Genomic DNA, 25,664 nt, shown 5'->3' with positions numbered 1-25,664 from the left:
TTTGGTTTTTGGTTTTTTGTTTTTTTTTTTTTTGACTAAACCTTAGCTTGTGCTTTTTTATTTCCCGGGAGGATGGGGAGGGCTCGCAGGACGTTGCGGTAGCAATCAAACGCAGGGTTAGGGGCTTCCCCATTTTCTAGTTGGTCTTTTTCTATTTGTTTGGTTTTTATTTTTTTGAGGGCCTGGCCAGGGTTTCCTCTAACGCCAACCCGCAGAGCAGCCCCGGTACCGAGCGGCGGGAAGTGTGCGAGGGGCGGTGTCGGGAGGGAAGGGGAGGGGGGGGTAGGCGGGAGCCGGTGTCCCGGCCGGTGGCGGCGGGCGGGCACTAAGACCGCGCCGCCCCCGGGCGCTGCGCGGCGGCCGCAGAAGAGGAGGAGACCGGCGGGCCCGGGAGGAGAGGCGCGGAGGGGAGCGGAGCTATGCTAAACCCGGGGTACCGCTGAGGCGGGGCGGGCCAGGCCAGAGGCGGGGGCTCTTCAGCGGCGGGCGCGTAGGGGCCCGGCTCCCGAGGCGGCGGCAGGCAGCATTTCGGCGCGGGGAGCGGCTCCGCAGCCACCGGGCCAATGAACATGTCAGTGTTGACTTTGCAGGAATACGAATTCGAGAAGCAGTTCAACGAGCATGCGGCCATCCAGTGGATGCAGGAGAACTGGTGAGTGCCGCCTCCTCCCCCCCCCCCTCCTCCTCCTCCTCCTCCGGGGCCCCGCCGCCGCCACCTCCCCGCACGCCCGCCCCGATCGGCGGGGAGGCGCTGAGCCCATCCGGGTTGCGCGCTGCCTGCGCTCGGAGCTGCGCGGTGCGGTGCGGCGCGGCTCTGCGCCGCCGTGCGCGGCCACACGGGCGCTGCCGCCGGCGTTACCTGCGCGCCCGGGCGGGGGCCGCCCCGCCGCGTTACGCAAAGCCGGGGCATCCCGCCGGCGGCGATGGGGAGGTCCGGTGCGGGCCCGGAGCCCCGCTGCTGCCTCCCCTCCCCTTCCCTACCCCCGGCTGGGCCGGCGGTGTAGCTCCGCACATGTGCCCCGGCTCTGCCCTCGGCCTCCTCTCCCTCTCTCCTTCCCTCCATCCCTGCTCGTCCCTCCCGCTCCCCGCGCAGCACGCCCGGCTGAACAAGTTGCGCGTGTGCCCGCGGATCCCCTTTTCCTCTCTCCTCCCCTCCCCCAGCTCCTAATAAAACTTCATTTGCGGCCATGCGGTTATTAACTTTATCGGCGTGTGCGTGCGGCCGGGGTGCCGGGACCCGCCGTGTCGGGGGGGTGGGCTGCTCGGAGACCCCCGCAAGGGCTCCTCCGGGCCCCGGTGAGACGGAGCCTCCCCGGGCACTGGCAGGGACACGGGCAGGCACCCACAGCCGTGCCCGCCGAAGGGGAGCGCTGTGCCGGCAGCCTCCTCGCTCCCTCCTTGTGCCCCGGGGCATCCCCGGTCCCGGGCGCGGTCTCTGCCTCTCCCCGGGCCTCGGCCGGCAGAGTGGAGGTGGAGGGGTGGAAGGAGCACCCCAGCTGCCTCTGCCCTCTCCCGCGGAGCACCCTCCTCCAGGTCCTCGTCCTGGCTCCGCCTGCCTGCACGGTCCTTGTGTTCACACCTTGCCTGAGCTCACCTCTGCCCCTCCGCTGCACCCTGCTTGCCCAGGGCCCGGTCTCACCCCTTCTGCTGCTCCCGTGCTCTTTCTCTGCAGCTCGCCTCTGATTTTCCCCTTGCCCCCATGCCCTCCCTCGATGGTGCTGCCTGCCCTCCCGGGCTCCTCATCCCCGTATCTCCCACATGAGGACCTTGCCTGTGCCACCTTTGGATGACCATGGCAGTGTAGGGCTGTTTCTGGGTCCGAGCTTTGGTGTCTGTATTTACAAGGTAGAATGGCTCCAGATCATAGGTGGATCTTAGCCAGGGACTTGCTAGAATCCTCCAGTGACTCATTTGAGGACTCTTTAAGGGCAGTATAATTAAGATGACCGTTTGTGTGTGTGTATCTCCCTCTGTACTCCTGCAGGTGAACCCATCTTGAGGGGTGCCTGGTATCACTCGTGTTTGAGGAGAAAGGAGACCAAGTAGATATTCTTGGGCTGGGAGTGTTGGATGCTTCCCATTTTGTCCATGTTCCAGAAGAAAATTGGCATCAGAATAGGGCAAACTGGTAAAAGCAGAGGGAGAGGGTGATACCTCAGTGTATATAGTAGCCAAATAAACCAGGAGAGAGACAGCATAGGTTAAAGAACATGACTAGGAACCAGGACTCCTGCATCTTCTTCTTGCCTTTGCTGTGCTTCATGACCTTGGGAACATTACATAACATCTCCTAGGCCTCAGTTTCCCCAGCAGGGAAAGACTGGTGGTAGGGGTAATAATGCTGAAATGTCCTCATGAAGCTCTTTGATGACTTAGGTAATGTTTGCCGAGTGCCTTGAAGATGTCAGGTACTATATAAATTCTAAGCAGTGATATTAAAATCTCCCTGGCAGCTTCATGTGCTGCAGAGGTCACCAGCTGGGACTTCCTTAACACCAGGCTCCCACTTCTCAGGTTCAGAGGAGGAGCCCATCGGTTTTATGCTGTACAGCTGAAGAGACACGATGGTCTGTGCATACATGCTTTTTGCTCTGGTTTCACCTTCTCTAAGGGAACTGATGAATTAATACCTTTGATTCACATGAAAGTCAAGGAGCAGAGTGAGCTTGTGGCACGGGAATGTTTCTGGAAATGCAATGGAGCTGTGTCTGCTGAGGTTTCTGTTGTGGCAGGCTTTTCCTGAAAAGGCTGCTGAAGATTGTTCTGAGTTTCAGGTTAAATTGTGTATCTTTATCTTCAGGAAGCTCACTTGCTTAATGAAGCAGGTCCTGATCCAGCATCCAGGAGTTCTAGCTGGCAGCAGCTAAGGGTTTTCTGCTTCGTACCAGGATGACACGACAAGTTTCCTTACCCAGACATCAACGCCAGTATGTGGCTACTCAACTTTGTACGTGTAGCCTTAATGTACACATCATTAATGCAAGAGCATCTTAAAATGAAGCTGTTAAGTAGTAATTTGTAAGGATAAACATGGTTGTTCATTCTTTGGGCAGGAGTATGGACTGAGTGGACTTGCTTCAAGAAAGACTGGCAGGATTTTATCCTGTAATCACCATTTCAGTTGGGGTGCAATACTATACTATTATAATGCCCAACAGAGAGGTAAACAAATCCTGTAGGTGTGGCAATTGTTGTTTTACTTCCATCTGAGAAATAACTTACAATGGGAAAAAAAAAAAAAAGCTGTAGGATTTTTTAGGGGGGATGCAGATCCTCTAAGGAGTTGAAAATGTCTTTAGGATTTTAAGAAGGGGTCAATTTTAAAAAGCCTCCAGAAGTGGAGTCTGACTATGGAGACATAGCCCAGTTGAAGGCAGGACATGAATCCCTTTACATACCCCCTGGGTTCTGAGCTGGTTAAAGCACTGACAAGCCCTTTTGATTATAACTATGTAAGCCCAAAGCTGGAAAAGCTTGAACACAAAGCCTAGGGGTAGTGGCATCCCCCTGGGTACTGGTATGGTTGGTCTGGAGGGATCACTGTGCAAGGAGTGAAGCTCCATCACTCCCCAAGGCAAGTGCATGTCCTCTGCACTCTGATCACTGGCACCCAGGCTTTTCTTCAGCACTTCTCCATCCTAAGGTTTGTTTCCTCAGTCCTGTCTGCTCCTGTAAATCTTCCCTCTGAGTCTGGCATGAATGTAGCCTGCCTGACAGTGAAGAGGTCTAACAGCAGGAATAAGGTCATCCTTGCTTCATTCCAGATGTTCCTGCTTCACTTTAGGGAGGCCCCCATCCTGCAATTTGTATAGCACTGGGACGTCTTTAAATCTTGGGCCTAGATTAGCAGTGCTGTAAAGAGACTACTGTTTTGACATAGAGGAAAAATGAATAGTCTGTTCCCTGATACTTACAAGCTGATGGATTTTTGTGCCTCCTTGAGTGCATGACTTTGTGTTTGCATATCCTTATGGTGTAGCTCCCAGACTGCCTGGTCCTTCTGCAAGGAGGAATTAGCAGCAGAGAGAGGTCTGCAAAGGCATAGCTGCAACCTGCTGGTCTCTGAGGGTGAGAACCAAAAATTAATTGTCTTCCCTAAACAGGGTAAACCTTCCCTAAGACAAGTTTTGAGGAGGGTAAAGAAGCAGCAGGTCCATTTACTCCCATGAAACTCCTCACACTTTATGTTGCGGGAAAACTACTATTGATCTACATTTACACCTGGGGGCCATGGGTAGGTAGCATTTGATATAAAATACAATATTGCTTTTAATGTATCGTGCTCAGGCCATCAGGTTTGATATCAAAAGAGGATTAAGTCAAATGTTTATTAAAATAATTGCTTAAGGTGATCTCAGGTCCAGCTCTGCCAGCGTCTCCATCCAGACTTCTTCAAAGAAGGAAGAGGGATGCAGTAAATAATCTGCATTTATTCTTTTCCCTTAAGCTGCTGCATGAGCATTAACGCAGCCCTAGCCCTTTATTTGGCGTGAATAAACACATCCCTATTTTTTCAGGAAATTCACAGTTGAATCAGACACAGAGCAGTGCTGGGATCCTGATTCCCAGCTGCAGCCAGTGAGGCAGCAAAACCAGCTGGTGGCTTAGGAGAGGCGACAGCGAGGCAGGGATGGAGCAGTGAGCACCGGGCTCCTTCTCCATCCTGCTGCTGCACGCCAGGTTCAGGCATCAGCACCAAGTGACAGTTGTTCCTGTTATAATTGTCTGGCCAATAATAATTATCTTCAGATGTCTGCTGACGAAGGGCTCGCCAATGGGGAGGCAGGAGGCCTGTGCTGACTGCGCTGAGATTATCTGGGCGAGATGACGTCACACCAGGGCTTGCCTAAAATCACAGAAACTTTTCCTCTGCTGCTCTGCCAGCTGCTGCAGAGCTCCGGCCACCCGTGCCCCTAGCATCCCTACCCTCCTTTCCCTTCTCCTGTGTTTTTTTTTTCCTCTCCTGTTTTTCTCCCTGAAAAGCCGAGGTGTAACCCTCGGCAGCCGGCGATGTGCTCGCAGGTAACAGCGGGAGCAGAGTTGGAGTGGAGGAGAGGGGTGAGAGAGGAGCTGGTTATTCCCCAGGGATGCTGTGGAGTTCTCCTGCAAAAAGTGCCTGTTTTTCTAAATGAGCTTTCACTGAGGAATAAAGCATTGCATGAGGGTGGCTGAGGAGGGGTGAAAGAGGAGCTGGTTATTCCCCAAAGATGCTGTGGACCTCTGCTGCAAAGAGTGCCGGGTTTTATAAATGAGCTTTCACTAAGGATAAAGCACTGCATGAGGGCAGCTGAGCATTGTTTGGTTTTAAAGGGCTCCTGCAACTCAGACTTGACTCAGAAATTAACTTTGTGAACCTTAGATGATTATAAATGTTTGTGTATTTAAAGAAAAGATGGTGATGCAGGAAGTTATTTTTAACCTTTTGTTAGCTGAAGCTTTTGCGTGGTGTGAGACACAAAGTGCAGCCAATACTAAGATAAATTTGTCCTTTGGTGTCATTCTCTTTCCAGGCAAAACTGGAGGTAGATGTGGAAAAGTAGAGGGTCAACTAATTTAGATTTGAAAATGCACTTTCCTTTTAATGATTCACACAAGCACCATCATCCTAGACAGGTTTGTTTCCTAAATGTAGAAGAAGCCTCTCATCCACTTAAGCTACTCTTACATCATGCAGAAATCAAAAGTGAGAGTCTGTGTGTCTATCTCTCCAGGCATACTTGTGGCAACCAAAATCTGATGTAAATTTTTTTTTTTTTTTTTTCCCCTTGAGTTCTTGCTAAATCCCAGTGAAGGATGTCAAGGAGGCACTGCAGTCACCCTGTCCTTTCTGTGCTGTGGCAAGGATTCAAAGGAAAGATGTACAAGTTGCTCTTCATCACAAAGAGACTGTTTTATTTAGGCAGAATCCAGCCAGCCTAAGAATGTAGCCTACCTTCACATTTAACCCCCCAGATGAGTTTTTTGCTGCTCTCTTGGCCCTAAAGCTGACAGGACCACCCGTGCACAGCAGCTTCGGTGTTCCAGAGATTAGAGGATACCCACTCCTTTACCTTTCCTCCATCCCACAGGCCTTTCTGAGTAAAGGTATTAGAGGATCATACAGCTTTGACTCCCTAGAAATACAAGGATGGGGTCTATGGGGAGTAACAGTACATTTCCTTTTCAGTATTTTCTATATGCTGTGTGCCTGGGGGGGAAAAAAAAAAAAGTGGCACAAAATTATAATAAATACATTTGTGTCTACTGTGTTCAGCCTACCAATGAAACATGGGCATTGGCCTTTTGCTTACTCTGTGCCTAGAGTACAAATACATCTTTCATCATTTTGCTTCATTACTTTTTAAGCTTCTGAGAGTGAAGACATCCCTTCAGCAGTATGAAACACCACGTGCTTGTCAGACTAATAAACTTGTAAGTGTGGAGCAAGAAGTAATTTAGGAGCTTGTGATAACTTTCAAAAGCAGATATGGACATTCAGGAGCAGTTTGGTTTGAGATGAGGTGTAGGATGCTGAATTATTTTGGCACTTAAGAAGTAGCTCATATCTTCAACGAGGCATGTATTGTGAAATCAGAGAGTGTTTGTGCAAGCACAAGCTGAGTAGCAAGTGGTGGCATGAACCCCTGAAGTCGGGGTCCTTTTTATGGATGGGCAAAGTAGCAATGGGAAGAAATTGATTTCCTGTCTCCTCCCTCCTCTAAGTGCCCTGGTGCTGTTGAATCACAGGGATTTTTTTCCCCTAAAAGATGCTATTTCCACCTCTGTGGCTGTTTCTGTTAGTTTTTGGATCCAGGCACTTGTGCAGGGGCAGAGGGACAGCCCTTGGTCCTTCACTGCTTAAATCCATGCAAAGTTGGTGGGAAGAGGCACCCTGTGTGCTGGTCCAGCTTTCTCCCAAGCCATGGCCCCACAAGGATGTGGTATTAGGGCTGTTGTTGGGGTGACAGGAAACCGAGATCCTTTCTGTTACACAGTAGCATCCTGGCAAAACAATCCTGGCAAAGGGGCAACCTGAAATCAACTTCCAGGAGCTCTTCTGCACTCTGGGCAAAGGCAGCCTGAGCACAAAGTACATCTTTGGCCAAGGTCATTGCCTCATGTGGAGAAGACAGCAATTTGGGTGATGGCATGTGAGTTGCTGGAAGCTGTTTTGCTGTCAGGTAGCCTATACTTCTGGGTACTCCTAGGGCCATGGTGACATTCCTTTCCCAAGTGCCAATTTTTAATCATAGCTTGATGACAAGCCACTGTTTTTTTTGGTTGGTGCAGGTTTTTTCTTCCTATTAGTTTTGTCCCCTACAACGTAGAAATCTTCTAAAAAATGTCTTACTTAAAAGTGGTGAATAGAATTGATGGAGGGCCAGTTTCCATATTCTCCTACTCCCTCCAATGAGTGCAGCATGGCTGTCCATATTGTGGTAAGAGAAGCACTGCAAATGGCATACAATAATTTGTTAGATCCTGTTCTTTTAATGAACTCCACACTGGTAGATTTTATCTTTTAATGAGGCTTAGGGTAAGCAGATACTTGTGTGTTACTCATTGTGTGGTTAGGGGTCTTGATTCCACTATTTTCTACAGCATAATTGGCCTTTTTCTAGACCCTCCTGTAGAAAACACACTGATCATTCATGTCCACTACATCTCCTGCTCCTTCAAATGCCAAATGTGATCACATTTCTGTTGGCCTGAGCAGAGAAAAGTCTAGCCAAGTGTTTAACTCTCAAATTTTTACACCGTGTTTGCTGTCAGTCTCTTTTCCACAGCCATCTACAGCTGTACTGGGAATAAAAGGAAGTTTTGTATTTTTTCCTTCCTTTATGTCACTGCACAGTCTCTGCCCCTTGCTCTCGAGCGTATCCCAAGCCTTTTCAGCTGTCTTTGATCTTCTTACCCTAAGCAATAAATACAGAGATTAAAAAAGGGAAAAAGTTGTGAGTGAAAGGCTGTAGTGTTTGTCTTCATGACTGTGTTAGCACTGGCAGCCTGGTACCCCTGGAATATTGGGGATCCAGAGAGGAGGGACAGAGAAATGCAGCAGCCCCAAAGGTGTTGTCAGTGCAGAGCAGCAGATGTTGGGCAGTACAGAGCATGGGTTTCTTTATTTTTGCTTTGATTTCCTGTTTCCTCCTTCCTCTAAGTGCCCTGGTGCTGTTGAATCACAGGGATTTTTTTTCCCCTAGAAGATGGTATTTCCACCTTTGTGGCTATTTCTGTTAGTTTTTTGGATCCAGGTACTTGTGCAGAGACTTTTCCTGGTGTTTATGGAGCTTTCCACAGCTTTGAGAATGGTTTTGTATTAAAGGGTTCAAGGTGACTGCACAAGGCAAAATGATGCAAAACACTTTTTGGAAAGCTTAATCAAGAGAGAAGTTTGCTGCTTTTTAGATGCTTTTTTTTTTTCTAATGGAAACGGGCAGAGGTTAAAACCTACTATTATTTTTAAATGTGCATTAGTGTCAGCTTAAATATAAAATAAACTTCTCACTGACCCAGACTGTACAAACACAGGAGCATTTTGTGTAACCACATTACCTGTGTCCTGCTACCCAATACTTTTTTCCTTGCCAACTGGTTCGTCAGCCCACTCGACCCTCGTCACAGGCTGGAGTAGAAAGGTTTGAAGTTTACCCTCTGTCTACACAGCACCTATCCCTCTCCATAGTGTCCCAGGACTGCTGCTAATCTCATCCCTGCTCTCCCTGTCAGCATCACATCCCCTGGGACTGGGTTTACTGGGGGAAGCTGGTGCAGCCAGGGTGATGTAAGCCAGAAGAAGACTGGGAAACAGTGTGGCTCTGTTTGCACCCAGGCTGATTCAAGGTAAAAAACCTCTATCACTAGATGTTCAGGGTTTGCCCATGTGCTCATGATTGCTTTCAGATCCAACATTGCCTTATGCTGTGTGCCCTGTCCTGCGTGCTCTATTGCAAACCTTCTTTGCAAGATTTGTTGACTTTTGTGAGGACATCGTACCCTTTTGTTGCCATGAGTTTTATTTATGGGCCAGAAAGGAAGGTGGAAGGACTCCAAAACCAATATTACTTCCATTTGGCTGGAGAAAGGACCCAGATCCTACAGAGTGGACATGCCATGAAATGATGAAATGATAGACAGATCTTGCATCTACCGAGCAGTCCTTGATCTCCTGTGCTAAGAGTTTGGAGTGGGGAAAAAGAGGGGGTGATGCAAGTCAACATTTGCCCTCGTGCCAGGGAAATTAGGCTTTTGCAGAGAACATGGAGTGGCTTCTGCCTTACATGGCAGGCAGGGGAATGATCATCAATACATCTCTGAGGATGTGGGGAGCCTGACTTTAAACTGGATGCAGCCACAGCCTCTTGTACAAGTCAGACACCAGGCAGGCAGGTGCAGTCCTTCAGAAAGTGCCTGAATCCCATGACTTCAAATCAGGGTCCTGTGTGATCTCTGAAAATTCTGGTGGTTTTGTTGTCTTGTTTTGTTTTGTTTTTTTCCTGAGTTCCTCCTCTGTAAAATGGGAAACAATTCCTCTTTGGGGATATTCAAAGTTGCTTTTTTTACTGTGTCACGAAGTTGATCCTGAGGTGCTAAAATGTCTATGAGTAACTGCAGTAAAAGAGTACATGATAGTTTTACAGTGTTACTGTGCAGCTTTACACTTGTACTAGCACTGCAGAATACTTTATGCTTGCCAAGGATGCAGGGCAAAATTTGTCTCCCTGATTGTGGTAAGCAAAGAGTAAGAAGAGCTGCCATAATATCAGGGTTAAGGCAGTTTGTTGTTATCATAGGATTAAAATGCAGAAGTCCAGACCATCCTTAATTGCAAGTTTATGGAAGGAACTGTCCTTCAGATAGTCCAATAAAGCTTCAGACTCTTCAACATCTTCTGATGATAACCTTTAAATAGAGTTTTTTAAATTCTTGGCAATTAGTTTCAGCATATGAAGCCTGCAAATTGAGTGAAGAATTAATTGGACATCATACATGACTATGAGCTCCTCAACTTAAATGCATTGGTGTTGATATCTGGTGGCCTCAGTTACCCCTAGACTTATGGTCAGAGAAGAGCATTATTAAGGACAAATATTTGTCCTGTATGTCTTGAGACATCAGTAATATAAAAACACCTCAAAGCAGCAATCCCAGGGAGTGCTAATTAACATTTTAGAGGGGAAAAAAGAGAGGACCAAGTTCATCTGAATAAAAACACCAGAATGAAATTATTGAGGAGTCTGAGCTTCTGACTAACATAATTATCTGGTTTACTTTTTCATTTTTCTTTTTTTTTAATGTTCTTTTATTTTTTTTCTTTAGAACCATGAAGAGGCACTCAAGATGATAGCAAAATCCCCTAAGTATAGACAACTGCAAGATGCCAAAGCTGTTGCAGTGTCCCATTCAGATAGTGAGTTTATTAACAAATCTTTACAAAGTCTGGCATTTCCCTTGTGTTATTTTCAGTTTATCTTTCACTGAGAATTTTCTCCTGTGCATCTGTTGAATTCAGGTCCTCTCTCAGCATTAATGGGAAGTTTGTGGTTTCCAACAGACAAAATCTTCAGGCAGCTGAAAGTCCTGGGTTTTATCCCTTTTTGTTCTTGGAGAGTCCAGATCCTTTTCAACACCTTTGCAGGTCATAACCAAGAATGGGATTTGCCATTAGCAGGAAATTCTGATTCTGTGGATACCTTACATTTCAATTTCTTCCTTATTTTTTCATGCTCTTTGGCTTGACAGCCAAGCAGAAACCTCCAGGCTGTTTTGTGCACTACAGTGATGTCCAGACCCTCTTCTCTTCATTAGCAACCTTCACTTTTGCAAAGACTTTTACTTTATTGACACAGTAGCTCCAGACCCTGGCCCATGTTAAACCTCAAGGTCCCATCTTCAGGGGGTCTTGCTGGGTCCCCTCTCTGGCATGGAGAGGGACTTAACCCTTATGTGGGAACATCTCCAAAACTGACCCAAACCCAGTAAAAGCTGCTGGTTTCTCTGTATTTCCTGGGTAGAAGCTGAAGCTGTGAGAATGTTCCAAGTGGGATTGCTGATGAGAGTGCACAGTCTTGATTGCAGACCCCTGATGAAACAGTTTGCTTAACATGTAGAAGTATTTTGAGATGCATAATGCTGCCTTTACGTTATTTTGTGAGGATATTGCCCCATTTCATTTTTTTCACAAGATATTGCTGTTCTGTACTGTCTGACACAAGATAATGACCTAGATCAACCTTTGGTTTGACCTGATCCCTTCTGTGTTCTTTAACCTGTTTTTTGATCACATGCCTGATAGAGAAAATACTGATTTTGGTACTGATCATGCCAGAACTGTCTGGGAGTGACGTTCTCTCTTGCAATAGCTCTGTGTACACAGACCATCAGTTTATTTTGTTAAACCTGTGTTTGTTGTTTGAAAATTCTGTAAATACTGGGAGTAAAATCCATTATTTTAAAATCTTACTTGGATTGGCTGTTCATGCTTAAAATGCCTAGCAGTCCTACATGCTGCAGTATTCCTGGGTGTCTGATTGTACCCAGCCATTGTACCTGGAATGCTTTTCCTGTTAGTAAATGAAAGAAAATGTTTTAATGAAAGAAATATTTTGAAAACCTGGCCTGAGGGGATCCTTGTGTAATGGTGCCCCTGTACTAAGACAATAGTTACAGTTCATGCCTTTCCCAGCCTCCTCCACATATTTCTTTTGATCCTGCTCGGGAGGTTTGCACGTCCTGGATCCTGGTATTTGGTGATCACAGACAGCTTCTGTTACTCTTTACTCAATCCTTTGAGCACCCTGGTGATGGGACTGCTCTGACCACACACAGACACCCACCACCTAAGGTATCTGAGTCATCTCATCCTGAAATAGGGAGATGAGAGAGATAAATCACATCCTAAAACCACTCCCTTCTCTGTACCGGATACAGGGAGATTTCAGGGAGCTGACTGGACCACAGTTATTTCCAGTCATCCTTCTTCCTTTCTTCTCCATCATGGATTTTCTTCTTTTTTTTTTCCAGATATCTATCTGATTTTTTATGCTTATCACCCTTTCCCCCAGCGTTGGTGTCTGGGGAAGTCCTGGATGCTTGGGTAAAACAACCTGCACAGTGGAAAACTGCTGGTGTGTGTTTTAGCGAGGGGCTGATGGAGCCTGGCCCTGGGTTGTCTCCAGATGACCAGAAGAAGTCCTGCATTGGGGTAGTCCCACTGCCACCTTCTGCTTGAAGGCCCTTTGTCCTTAAATTATGGAATGGGGCAACAATAAAAGGAGCCTGTAGCTTTCCTCAGTCCCCATCATATCCTGGTATAAAAGAGGCCTCTCTTCTAAAAGCTGCTTTCCAGTCATTCACTGGAAAAATCCTAAGTAAAGCCTACACTAAAACTTCTGTTGGCTTCAATGTAAGAGAATTTGTTCCTAATCTTGATCGTGTTGGCTAAATGTGATGTAGCATCTGGTATGTAAAGTGGTTGTGGCAATTCACATATTTTGAAATGGTCATTACTGTAAGTGGAATAATTGAAAAAGCTGCTGGAAGAATATGAGAAAAGAGATTGGGTCTACATTTCATAAAAAATGTGCACCAGGCTGATAAGTGGGAAATCCAGAGGTTAGGGAGAAATTGTAAATAGAAGAGCTAGCACAGCTTTTTACTGTGTGGTGAATGAGCAGAAATCTTCCCTGTAATTTCTGTAGTAGCATTCCCTTGATCAAGAAGAAAAATGGACTAGGATAACAAAAAAAGGGCCTGTTAACATCTGCCATGTGTCATTTTTAAAGCTAGGAATGCAGATCTTGACCTCAGGCTTTCAAAATGCTTTTCTTTCCTTACCTGTCCCATGGTTTCAGATGTTATGGTGTCATGGAGCATCTCCTCTAAAGAAATGCTGGTGGCTGCATGGTAGGCATGCAAAGTACATAAGATTTTGGTCCTTTGGTTGATCTGAATGAACTCTTGGGAATTAAAATTGCATATACAATTGAGAGAGGCTTTTGTCAGACCAGAAGTATCTTTCCTACACTTTTTTTTAAGATTATCTTCTAGAATTTTGGCTTCGCAGGTCATGTCCTGATGACCTTAGTTATGATCTGTGTTTATTGCTGGCAGAGAGATTTGGTCCCTTCCCATTAAACCAGATCATCTTGGATCTGTTTACAGGAAACATGGATTTGGCTTCAGAGATCTTGAAACTATTTGCTTTGTTTAAGTTTCCAAGAATGAGTCTTGACTTGGTGGAATTTAAAGTGGCTCTTTTGTACCCTTTGCTGAAGGTAAACCCCACAGTCACATTCTTGGTGAGTTAGAAGCTGTCATGACAGAAAACTCCATCATGTAACATCTCTGACAACAGGAGGGATGGCTTGAAAGTCATGCTTCTGCACAGCTACTGGGGCTGCTCTAAGAGCTGCTCCAAAACATAGTAACTCAAACTTAGGATGATTCTTAGATCTAGGTCATCTTAGGTCTCTCTTCTGAGCTTCCAGGTCCTGTAAGACGTTAAAAGAAAGCAAGACTGATTCTTCATGCTTTTGAGAGCTTCCCATTGGATGTATGGTAAGCCAGAGCATATCAGACATGCACTTGGTTCCACCAGGCTTTTTTCCTGGCTGCTGAATGAAATTCTGGGCCTTAAAAGTCAACCTTTGGGGCAATGGGACAGCCTCCCTGTCACCCAGGGTGGACAAGGGAGTGATGCCAAGGGGGTGGGTTGCCTTGGGTTTGCTGGCACTGGAGTAGCTTCCCAGGGCTATCTTTTTGCCTCATGCCATGCAGATGCAGCCACCCTTGCAGTGAGGGGAACTGGCACCACCAGTGCCAGGGCTGCCTGTCATGACTTCTCCTGTGTCAGAGTGAAAAAGACTGATGGAGGCAGTGAAAAAACAACTCCAGCTGCCTTTCCTGGAGGTTACCAGCATGGCCTTCCTGAAAGCAGTCCTGGAGACTGTGGAGATAACGTGTCCTTTGGGATTTAGTACCCATGTGAGCATCTGTGCTGAGGTGCTATTTAACCTATGCTTAGGTTGGATATTAGGAAGAAATTCTTTCCAGAAAGGGTGATCAGACATTGGAATGGGCTGCTCAGGGAGGGGGTGGATTCTCCATCCCTGGAGGTTTTAAAGAAGAGACTGAATGTGGCACTCAGTGCCATGGGCTGGGAACCACAGGGGGAGTGGATCAAGGGTTGAACTTGATGATCCCAGAGCTCCTTTCCAACCCAAATGATCCTGTGATCCTTGTGTGCCCAGATTGTTTCACCTATGTGGTCTGAGCATTTTCCTTCTGGCTGTGTGAGTGGGGTCAAACCCTCTCAAGCTGTGAACTGGGTGAACATCCCTCTAACTGGATCTCACAGTCTGCTGTGGCAACACCCTGCAGTCTGCTCCTCAGACAATCCCGTTCAACCTGTTTAATTCAAAGAGTGTAAGAGACATGCCTGGGACTCGAATGGGAAGAGGATGCAAATTTTTGTGCATGAGTACCTGAGGTGGCACTAGTGTTGGCTGTGGCTTTGATCCAGACAGAGATAGGAATGGTGCTGGAGTCAGAGCAAGCCGCTATCCTGCTGGTTTCCTGCATCCTGAAGGGGATGTAAATGCAGGAGGAGTCTGTGGAGAAAATGGTAATATATGGAGGATCACTGGAAAGCAGGAAGATTAAATAGGAAAAGGGCTTGTTTCCCAGAGACTGGCTTGTCTGCAGTTCTCCCTGTGCCAGCACTTCTCTTCCAGAGTGAAACCAAGCTGTCTGCAGTGCTGAAGCAGTTAATGCAGGCAGGGGGGGTTTAGGCTGCCTTCTGCCATGCTGTGTGGTATTGGCCATATGCTGGAGAAAGCCTTACGGGACAAAAAGGGGAAAGAAATCCCAGTGCCAGTCAGGGCATGTTGACTCACAGGAGTCATTTTGAAGGTTATGGATATGTGTTAAGCAGGTATTAAATAGCTCTTGCTTTATAAATATCATTTACAAAAGCAAGTATCCTCTTCAGGGCACCAGAGTATATAATAATATGAATTAATGAGTCTGCATTTTCACAGTGGCAGAGAACCAGGATTTACATCAGGAAAACTGCAAGTAGGTTTGGTGGTCACTTGAAATCCAGTGGCTTTTGTAAAACTTCCTGGCTTTCTACCTTGCTTTTTCTTCCCACTCACTGCTTTCTGCAGCTATGCCCGTTGACCAAAATGTCATTTTTTTTGTCATCTATGTGGCCTGAGAGAGGAGGGGTTCAGACACAGCAACCCCTGGCAGAGGGGCTGGGCCCCTCCCTGATGGGGGCTCTGAGGCACTAAGTCACTTGTTTTGCACAGAAACATGGTCTGGCAGGTCTGGGAGCCAAACCACGGGCTAATTTGTAAGCTGGCTCAGTGGAGCATTTCATGGCTTGCAAAGTGATGAGGCTAAAGGCAGGGAAGCTTGCAGCCTTTATTCTGACTCCTGACCCAGCAGCGTGGGTTTGCTTCCCCTGCTTTAGCACATTTCCACCTTCTCCGTCTTTCTGAACATGGCAGAGGTTTTCTTTCCTTTCCCAGACTGAAGGTGGGGGGAGGGATATAAGAAATCTGCTGTGAAGCATTCCCCCAAACCATGATGGCAATGCAGAGGTCCCCTTGCAAAAGAGAAGGGAAGGGGGGGTGGTCCTACACCATGGCATGTTTCACCTCTGCTTTCTCAGAGATGTGACCTTGTCTGTGGATACCCTCACAGTGCATTCAGAAATCCTTGCCTGACTAACATATTGCTTGCATTTGCTGACTCACTCTTGCACTGCCTTTTTTTTCAGAGGTGTTGATATTTGTCTCTCTTACCAGGGCTGTGCCCCAGACAAGGTATCATCAGCCTCTTTGTGTTTGGCTCCCATGGGGGTGGGAAGTATCTACATTTGGATGCAAATGTTAATATAATTCACCTTCAAGTGAGTGGTAGCAGCAAAAGATGGGGGCCTGAACCCCCTGCCTGTGGAAGGGAGGGCTGTGAAACACTGCTTTTGGGGCAGGGCCATGCCCAGCATCACTGCCTGGGACTTTGCACCACCAGCTGCATTTGGTCTGTTCAGGTCCTGCTGCCCAAAGCTATTTTGATCAACTGCTGTAAATTCATCCTTGTGCTTTCACATGTAGGAGACACTGACACAGGCAGCCTGTGTCTGAAAGTGCTTTTAGGGCAGGAGCTGTAGAGGGAGATGGCTGAGAACCATGGCAGAGCTGCTGGGTCCCTGCTGTCCTGCTTTTCCAGGAGGTGTTTGAGTGATCAAAGGCCCTATGTACCACCTGCCCTGGTCTTGGGGCGCTCCTGCAAGGGCATCTTCATCTTTCTTCTCCTCTCTGGGTGAGCTGCAGCAGTCTTGCAGCCTTGCTTGTTTTCCCACTTTGATCTTTCACCCAAACCATTAAGCACTGGTGTCTCTTGGCACTTCAGAGGATGTTTATCCTTGATGTGCAGTGATCCTGTGTGGCTCATGTCCTACATGGCTCCCCAAGTGCCAGTGGTACTCTACTCTTAAATAACACATGTAAAATCTTTGAGGGTCCAGGTTAGTATGCAAGAACAATTATGTCTTCAGGATTTTTTCTCTTTACAGCCCAGGCTCCCAAATTTTGTCCATGGGTATCCCAGGTGGTTGCAACTATCTTGTCCTCTCAGTCTCCTGTGAACAGGTTACCCTTTATTTATCTTGTGCATCTTGCTCAGGGCTACTTTGAAGTTCATCTTTTTAACATAACACTTTTTCTTCTTCTTTTAATCAGATGATGTCCAATGTTTTCCCAGCAATCCTAATGTGAGGAATGACGTTGCAAGGCCAGTTACCAGGGAACTAATTAGCAGACAACTTCTTCCCTTATGGTTTGAAGAGTGTTACACAGGCATTCCCAGGACACTGTACTACCCAGCATCACCTAGCAGCAACATTGCTTTTTCTGTGCAACTGTGCTTTTTCCCCTCTCTCCCTTTTTCTGCTCATCAGTTTTGTGTCAGACTGGGAGCAGACAGACAACATCACCAAGCAGAATCCTGCACTGGCAGTGCCTTCAAAAGCACTGAAAATACAGCCCCTGTTCACTGGTGGAACAGAGGCACCCTTCTGAGTGCCTGGACACACTAGCTTTGCTTTTTAACTTCAGCCTGGAGAGGGTTGCCTTTTTTTTTTTGGGTTCTCTTTAGGCATGATTGCTTTTCTTCAAGTTAAACAGTATTTACAACATTTGTTATTGCAGGTTGCAGTATTCCAGGTTCAGTGAGATCAGTGATGTTTAGTATTTGGAAACAAATTCTAGCTATGAAAATCTTGGCGTTTTTGATTATTGCCTCAAGGGCATTAAACATGCAGCTCCTCTGCTGTCTTCTTCTGACTGTCAAGTTACTGAACCAAGCTTTGAAAGCCCTCTAGGCATTTCAGTGGCATTGCTAAGGACTTGTAACCAGCTTTACTCTTGGACTGACACTTTTGGCATTGGTTCTGAATACATACTGGAGCAAATACATATACAAACAATATCAGGACAGTGTATGCTTGTATTGTCCCCACTTGTTTTTGCTGATCCTGTTGGTTTACCTTCAATTAGTCCATCTTCTCTAACCCAGCTTCCTCTGAATCTGTGTTGTATGGAGTGACAAAGAGCATCTGGCATCAGCTATTTGTAAATCACACATACTCTGCTGAGATCTGCTCTACTGAAATATCTCTTCATTTCTGTCTCCTAAGGTGAGCAGTTTTTCCTTCAGCATGGCACTTTGTCTCAGCACAGGGGGAGCAGTGGTACTGGAGCAGATGAACTTTCCTCCTCCTCCAAGCCACAGCACCTGCTCCCAGTAACATTTTTATGTCCCCTTGTGCAGGTGCATGATGAATTTCTGGCATGAATAGCTGCTCCAGTGTAGGGTTTCAAACTGAAATGAGGGTGTTGCTACCCACATTTTAAATGCCTTCTTTTGGAAAATTGAGGAGGAGGCTTTGTTTGCCTCCTACAGTACTCTCACAGGCGGGAGACCCCAAGCCTGCTCCCACCCTCATGTTGGTTCCTGAATTTCTGGCCCTAGAGCTTTGTGGCATATCCCTGCCCTGCCCCAAAACTGTCCACTTGGCTTTTTGTTTAACATAAGGGAAGAGACTTGTACCTCTGAAAGATGCTTTGGGCTATGGGCAGAGTCAAGGAACTATTCATATATTATTTATATGGATAGGCCAGATTTTCCAGCTGTTTATTTTACAAGCGTGTTGAGACATCTTAGTGCATTTAGAGGTTATTAAGTGTGAGTTGTTAAGTTAATTTTAATGACTTTAGTAGATCTTTAGCATTCATGTTTAATCCAGTAGTACTTACAGGCCTACATGGTATGTTGATACTTCTCAAAGCTTCAGACTTGGCAGCTCTCTGAAAGACTGCTTCTATTTCTTGGGTGAAACTCTTCCTGCTGTTGTTAACCAACAGAGATTTCAGCTCTGCATTTGGTCTAAAGTTCAAAACCATCTGATGGTTTTAAAGCCTGATGGAGGAGTTGTAAGCAGCACCAATATCTGACTTTGAAAAGGGTGCCTCTGTGTGCCTGCCAGATGGAGGCAATGGGTGGAAGGCTGATGGAGAGAGAGAGAGAGAAACTGATTTGAGTTGGTTCAAATGAGGCATAAAACATTGTACCAGCCAAAGAGGTCTAAGAAGCTGCTCAACAGACCATGCTACCTTGTTCACTGAAATTAAGCTTAGCTCTGGACACTTCCATCCCTCTTCACATTCCCAGGGAGGAACATTGTGTGCACATCAGAATAAGTATCAGCCACTTTTTTTTTTTTTTTTTTTTTTATTTGTGTGTGTGTGTTGTTTGAACATCTTTTGGCCTAAGAGAGCTTCTCCAGCAATTACATTTTAAGTTTCAAAGTTTCTGGACTACATTATGGTATAATCTGCCCTCTGCTAGCTGGCAATTTTTATCCTGATTTGCAGTGATTAAAAATTAATCTGGCTAGGATTTGGTTGCACTCCAGGATTCAGGCATTCTGATCCTGTAAGTCAGGTTTTAAACTAAATGCACATTACATACACATCTACTTTATTTAAATAATAGAATCAGTGTTTCATCTTTACTTTAAAGATTATTCATGGTTTCCCAGTCTATTCAGAACTGTGGGTGTATGACTGCAGCTGAAAAATCAGAGAACATCTCCCAGTCAACTGCTCATCCCCTTGGAGGGATTCTTTTGGGGTTGGTATCAGAGGCCAAGCTTTCACTAATGCCATGGGGTGAGTTTCCTCCTTACCATGAGCAGCTGTGAAAGAATCCTATGTTAAAAAGAGAAGAGATTCAAAGCCATATAAAGTCTTGATTCCCTTACAGAGATTAATCCTTATGTGATTTTCCTAAATATTTTGCCAGGTTTTCCTGTCTCTTGTTTTCTTAAGTGTACGCTGGCACTAAATGCCTTCTGACCTTCCTTGGACCAGCTTTCATCTTCTAATTTGAGGTAATGTGTGTAAATCTTGAGATTTACATATTTGGCTGATTTATGAGTAAATACCTCTCAGTCTCTGTTTAAATCTGCTTGAGTCTAAAGAGGTGGTGATGTGAATACCTCACAGATGTACTGCAGTCAGATTGCAGGTACTTGCACATGACATTTTATTCATTAACCCTTCCCTAACTACAAAAAAAAAAACTTCTGCACCAAGTGGAAGCACCAGTTTGGGTATTTTTTATCAGATAGATGTAGTCTTTGCTGAAGTTGTACTTATCCAGTGTACAGATTTACAATAAAGCTGTTTTTAACTATCAAGGAGGAGAATGGTGGAGAATCCCACTCGTAAATCCATGTAGGCACTGGATGCTCTGACCGCAGCCCCACAGATTTTTTTTTTTTTTTTAGGATGGTTACGTATTTCTATATTAGATTTAGTTCAGTTTGGTATAATTTAGGCAGTTGAAGTAGCTGGGGAGTAAGCAGGAAGACTGGAGAATGAGTCCAGGGAAAAAAAAAATCACCAAAACCTCCTGGTCAACATCTCAAATGCTTAGAAAATTAGCAAGGAACTTTATGCTGCCATTTCCTGCAAGGCCAGGAGGAAATTGCTGTATTCTGTCATGTCTTTTTGGATCACTTCTAATGGCTCCCAAGTGTAAGGATGACTAAACCTAAATGTGCTTAATGATCAGTAGAAAAGGCCCTTGTGTGTTGAAACCTTTTCCTCTGAGTCCAAGACAGAGACAATTTGGAACAGAAGAAGATGACAGTCTTGGGGAGGCATAGCCTGGACCTCTGTTTGCAGAGCTGATTAACCTGGGCAGCCCTTAGCAATTACACTGTTTGCCTTTAGAGCATCCCTTCAGTGCTCTGGGCTTCGTGTAAACAGGAAACAATTGGAGAAGAAATGTGGTGCTCTATTTCCATTGCATTTCCTGTGCAAAACTGTGGGTTGAGCCATTTGGGAATTTTTCCCCTTAATTGCACCCTTGGTCGTGTGAGGTGTGTTGATTGACTTACATGATGCCTACACACACAGACACACACAGACACACACACACCTCTTGGAACCCATTCAGACAACCCTCCTCTCATCATGCAAGGTATTTCAGCTCACTTTGACATCTAAAAATACTGAGGGCTGGCTTCAGTCCTGGGTTATGCAAGAGGAGTTGCAGAGAGATTGTGCCCATCTTGCCAGGGAGGCGGGATGGTACGGGTTTGGAATTGCCTGTGCTGGAATTCCCACAGAAGGATGGGGATGATTATGGTTTGTGCTGGCTGCAGGGAGGCTCACGGCATGGCTGGGGAGCCTGGGGTGCCCACCCCAGCCCTTTGGTCACACAGGATGTTGTGTGTGTTGCACAAATCAACACGGATCAGGTAGAGTCATCCGTGGGAAGAGCTGCTCTGCTTGCCTCCAGGCTCCCTCTTTGTCACCGTGTCACAGTGGTGGTGATGGCAGCTCCAAAGCAGAAAGAGAAAAGACCACCTGAGGCTGGCAAGTCCTTTGAAGTTTTAATAAGTGCCAGTGAAATGAAACTGGGACATCCAAATATCCATAAAGCCTTGAAAGGAGAAGGAATTTGTGGATAATTAATAGGAGTAGCCAGAGCAGAGCAGCAGGGGAGCATAAAACTCAGCTTTCTTTTGGCAGCTGCTTGGAATGTCCACTTTCTTGAATGAAAAAAAAAGAGACCCAAGGCAGATTTAAAAGCACTCGAACTCTACTCAGGATGCCACTGGTGAATTTGATCACTAGTGGTGAATAAGATCATTAGATCTTAGAATTATGTCGTGCTTTAATTTGACCTCAGAGATACATAAGCTCTGAGCCATCTGAGAAAGGAATCTGTGACTGCATGTACATGAGCCAGAAAGAATCTGGAGTTGCCCAAGAGGACTAAGGTCTTTCCACAAGTGTGTAGTGGAGTTTTAATGGAAAAACAAGGAAATAACACAGTAGGGGGATTGTAGCAAAAAAAAAAAAAAAAAAAAAAAAAAAATTCTTTATAAGGCACAGAAAGGGAAGGAACAAATAAATATCATATTCTAATTCAAAATATTCTTTTCTTGCTGTTTGACTGGCAATATATGCACTCTTTGACAATGTGATTCTTCTCAATATTATTGAGATGTGTGTGAAGGTATCATGGCTAGAAGTGAAAAGCCACTTTGATTCTGCCCCATAAATTTTCCTTAAAAAGCATTTTTATGATCATCCAACATGAGATACGAGATTGGACTGATAATACATCCATAGCTACAAAAAAAAATGCTTTAAATTCTGTGTACGTGGTGCAGAGCTCATCTTTTTACATAGTTGTGTTGAAGGGATAATATTTACATTCCAGCCTGGAACAATTATGGGAAAGCCATCAATTCCATTGAAGCATCTAACATTTCAGAAGTTCAGTTTCTTACTTATATTTGCTCAATAAATGTCACCTTGCTGGAACTTGCACAACCTGATGATGTGTTCCCTTGCACAATCAAGAGCAATTCAAACACGCAAGAGGACAAAGATAAAAATGGTTTTGTAATGGTAAAGCCAAAGGCCTTTATTTTTGTGCAATTAAAATTTCACGTCCAAGTTGCGTAGTGAGTTGTTTGCATAGCATTTCCTTTGATTCTCCAGCTGTCCTAATGCAAGAAGGATACAGAAAAGATGTGTTCAGCACTTTGTTTGGAGTGGTTCTTACCCGTGGTTAAGGTGTTTTAGTTGTAGCTATCCTAAGTTTTTTCTTTTTCTCAGTTTTCCTTTTTATATTTCTTCCTAAGGGCTGAAATTGACCTCCAGTCAGACCTTTGTGGGTATCTTAAAGATTTTTTCAGTTTGTCTGGTGCTGCTCAGCCAATGACCACTTTGGTATTTGTTTTGTATTCTTTGGGGAAGACACAGAGACTTCAAAAATCAACCTCAAAATTCTTTATAGCCAAGAAGGGATGAAATCCCAGTTTTTCTTGATGTTTTTAGTCTTTAGCAAAGTGCCTTGTAGAGAAAACAAGCCCACATGGCCAGTGTTTGTGGGCTTCAATGGTACCTACAGGGGTGCTTGGAGATAATAGGATTTCAAAGAGCTTTTTTGAAGGATATAAATCACAGAATCATAGAATCATAGAATCTTAGGGGTTGGAAGGGACCTCGAAAGATCATCTAGTCCAACCCCCCCTGCCAGAGCAGGGCCCCCTAGAGTACATCGCCTAGGAACGTGTCCAGGTGGGTTTTGAATGTCTCCAGTGAAGGAGACTCCACAACCCCCCTGGGCAGCCTGTTCCAGGGCTCTGTCACCCTTACAGTAAAAAAATTTTTTCTGATATTCAACTTGAACCTCCTATGCTCCAATTTACACCCATTACCCCTTGTCCTATCACTGGTCACCACTGAGAAAAGCCTAACTCCATCTCCCTGACACTCACCCCTTACATATTTGAAAACATTGATGAGGTCACCCCTCAGTCTCCTTTTCTCCAAACTAAAGAGACCCAGCTCCCTCAGCCTTTCCTCATAAGGGAGATGTTCCACTCCCTTAATCATCTCAGTAGCTCTGCGCTGGACTCTTTCAAGCACTTCCCTGTCCTTCTTGAACTGAGGGGCCCAGAACTGGACACAATACTCCAGGTGCGGCCTCACCAATGCAGAATAGAGGGGGAGGAGAACCTCTCTTGACCTACTAACCACACCCTTTCTAATGCACCCCAGGATGCCATTGGCCTTCTTGGCCACAAGGGCACATTGCTGGCTCATGGTCATCTTCTTGTCTACCAGGACCCCCAGGTCTCTTTCACCTACACTGCTCTCCAGCAGCTCAGCCCCCAACCTATACTGGGACATCGTGTTGTTCTTCCCCAAATGCAAAACTCTACACTTCCCCTTGTTGAATTTCATCATGTTTCTCCCTGCCCAACTCTCCAGCCTGTCTAAGTCTCTCTGAATGGCAGCACAGCCTTCTGGTGTGTCAGCCACTCCTCCCAGCTTAGTGTCATCAGCAAACTTGCTGAGGGGACATTCTATACCCTCATCCAAGTCGTTGATGAAGATACTGAACAACACCGGTCCCAGTACCGACCCCTGAGGGACTCCACTAGTCACACACCTCCAACCAGATTCTGCCCCATTGACTACAACTCTCTGACTCCTTCCTTTCAACCAGTTCCTGATCCACCTCACTACCTGATCACCAAACCCATACTTGATCAACTTATCTACAATGTTTAGGTTGGAAGAGACCTCCAAGATCATCCAGTCCCAACATTTGACCAGCACTACAATCTAACTACTAAACCAAAGGTTTAACTGATGCCCATCCATCAGTTCATCAGCTCTTACTGCTCTGGGCAGGTCAGGTTTTTCTTTTCTTTTTCTTTTACAGAACTTGCTAGAGTCTGTATCCAAAGAGGTAAATATGGAAGAAAAGCAAAAGCTCGTTTAGGATAATGAAAAAAAAAAAGTATGCATGTTTCTGGCATTGACAATGTTATTGGGAAGATTGGAGAACTTGTGAAAGAGCTCAGAGGTGATCAAAGGGCCACTGAAGATGCCCTGAGGAAAAATGTAAGCATTTGTCTGCTGGTTTTATCCAAAATTGGGAAGGAAAAGAAGATATCCCTGGAGGATACAACTTAGCCAAACCTTGCTCTTGAGCTCAGTGTAGGAGTTCTGAGGTCAGATGTGAGGCCTTGAGGCACATGGAAAGTTAGCTGGGATGATGGTTCCTTCTGGCTTTTAAGCTGATTTAAAACCTGAAGTGTTATCCTGGTCACTCCAATATAAACACATCCCAACCAGTTTTGTAAAGCCTGTGGAGAGCTACATAAAGTGCAGTGTGAAAGGTTTGGGCACCTTGGAAGGTTTTGGTCTTTGCATCAATGTTTCCTGTCAATTCATCTTGAGATTGGTCCTTAGAAAAAATGTATATTCTACCTAGAATGGATCCCTACCTAGAAGCCTTGAGTTTCTGGGATTTCTTGAGTGAAGCAAGGTCAAAAAATCATATTAATCTAAGTCCCATGGACATTTTCTCACCCATAGTGTTTCAGGTGTTATCAGCACTGATGGTGGCATCTCTGGGCCATGAGATTTGTCACTACATAAACAACCACTGGAAACAAGCTCTGTCTCTTTAGCTTCTCTTAGTGCTGTCATTCCTGGGAAGAGCTTAAGTGTACATTTAGCCTCTTACCTACATTATTTTATTACATGCTATGGATATGGCAATGGTTATGGATACTATTGCCTTGTATTTCCCCTGAGACTGTCATGTTCATTTACTTTTGCCCAAAATAATTAGCCAGGAGATGAAGCTCTGAAAATAAGGAATTGAAAAATACTAAATACTGTGGTCATTTGGTTATGGAGTGCAAACCATTTTTTTTTTTCTGAAAGCTAGAAGTGTTGAGAGTGGATAAAGCCAAAGGATGACATGGTTTTGATCAAATACTCCTCCTCAGAGCTGCCACTGGGGCTTCAGAAACCAAGTTTTTCAGATACAGTAGAATTAAATCCTTAAAAAGGAAATTATTAAACCCTTGTGAGGTCAGGTTGCATCAACATGCAATTTCCTGCCAGGTAGCTCGAACTGAATTGAAGTTTCTTCTCTGCAAGTTTTAATTATAGTAATTTAAAGGCAGCTTTGCTGATTCTATTGTGGGTGAACACAAAGGAGGTGGGCTGGGGGCATCCCATCTGAATGCTGTCTGACAGCACAGGAGTGATGAGCTGAGTTTGAGAAAAGAGTTTTGGTTTTTTTCCCAATAAATGCCTCCCAATACCTCCTGATATCAGTATATATGCAGTGTATATTCAGTGTATATATCCTTTTTGCACAAGAGACATAAATAGTCCAGGTAGTAAATTCCACGAGCTTATCTTTCCTCAAGATGTCTGTTAATCAAAAGCCCATTTTTGGCTTCTCCTGGAGCAAAAGCAGGAAAGTTTCTGGCAGGCAGAGGAGAGGAGGCTGCCTCTTATGTAAAAGATGATGCCAGAGCCTGGCTCGGCTTCTGGCTGTCCCTGCTGCTGCTCTGATCTAGCAGTGACCTCATGCTCTCTGCAGGGACACGGTGACTCAGGAGCAGACAGATCCCCCCCTGGACACCAAGCAGGCACAGGCAGCAGCCAGCAGGGATTTGAACACAGGGTCTGCTCTGGAGAAATTAGAAGCAAAGGAAAAAACAAAAAAAACAAAAACAAAAACACACACACACAAAAAAACCACCAAACAAAAGC

The 25,664-nt window shown here is 45.5% G+C and overlaps 1 protein-coding gene and 1 long non-coding RNA gene across 5 annotated transcripts in view; both read left to right on the top strand.

Moving 5' to 3' along the window:
• The first annotated feature begins 272 nt into the window (after positions 1 to 272).
• ELOVL6 (ELOVL fatty acid elongase 6) overlaps positions 273 to 25,664 on the top strand; it is a 63,274-nt gene continuing 37,882 nt past the window's right edge. Inside the window, exons 1-2 of one of the 4 annotated variants that reach the window (XM_071742703.1) lie at positions 8,655 to 8,823; positions 10,300 to 10,390. Coding sequence is in view for 2 of the 4 variants with exons in the window: in XM_071742700.1 (XP_071598801.1) it covers positions 564 to 652 (89 nt within the window). In the remaining 2 variants the exon portion in view is untranslated. Of the gene's footprint in view, positions 653 to 8,654; positions 8,824 to 10,299; positions 10,391 to 25,664 lie in introns of those variants that run through there. The other 3 variants (XM_071742700.1, XM_071742701.1, XM_071742702.1) reach the window with 3 other exon arrangements.
• Positions 16,134 to 21,385, top strand: LOC139795736 (uncharacterized). The gene is made up of 2 exons (XR_011725671.1): positions 16,134 to 17,686; positions 19,354 to 21,385. It is a non-coding gene; the product is annotated as an uncharacterized lncRNA (long non-coding RNA).

This window comes from Heliangelus exortis, chromosome 4 (genome assembly GCF_036169615.1).
Source record: "Heliangelus exortis chromosome 4, bHelExo1.hap1, whole genome shotgun sequence".
Classification (NCBI taxonomy): Eukaryota; Metazoa; Chordata; class Aves; order Apodiformes; family Trochilidae; genus Heliangelus; species Heliangelus exortis.
This window is presented reverse-complemented; position numbering and strand designations above follow the sequence as displayed.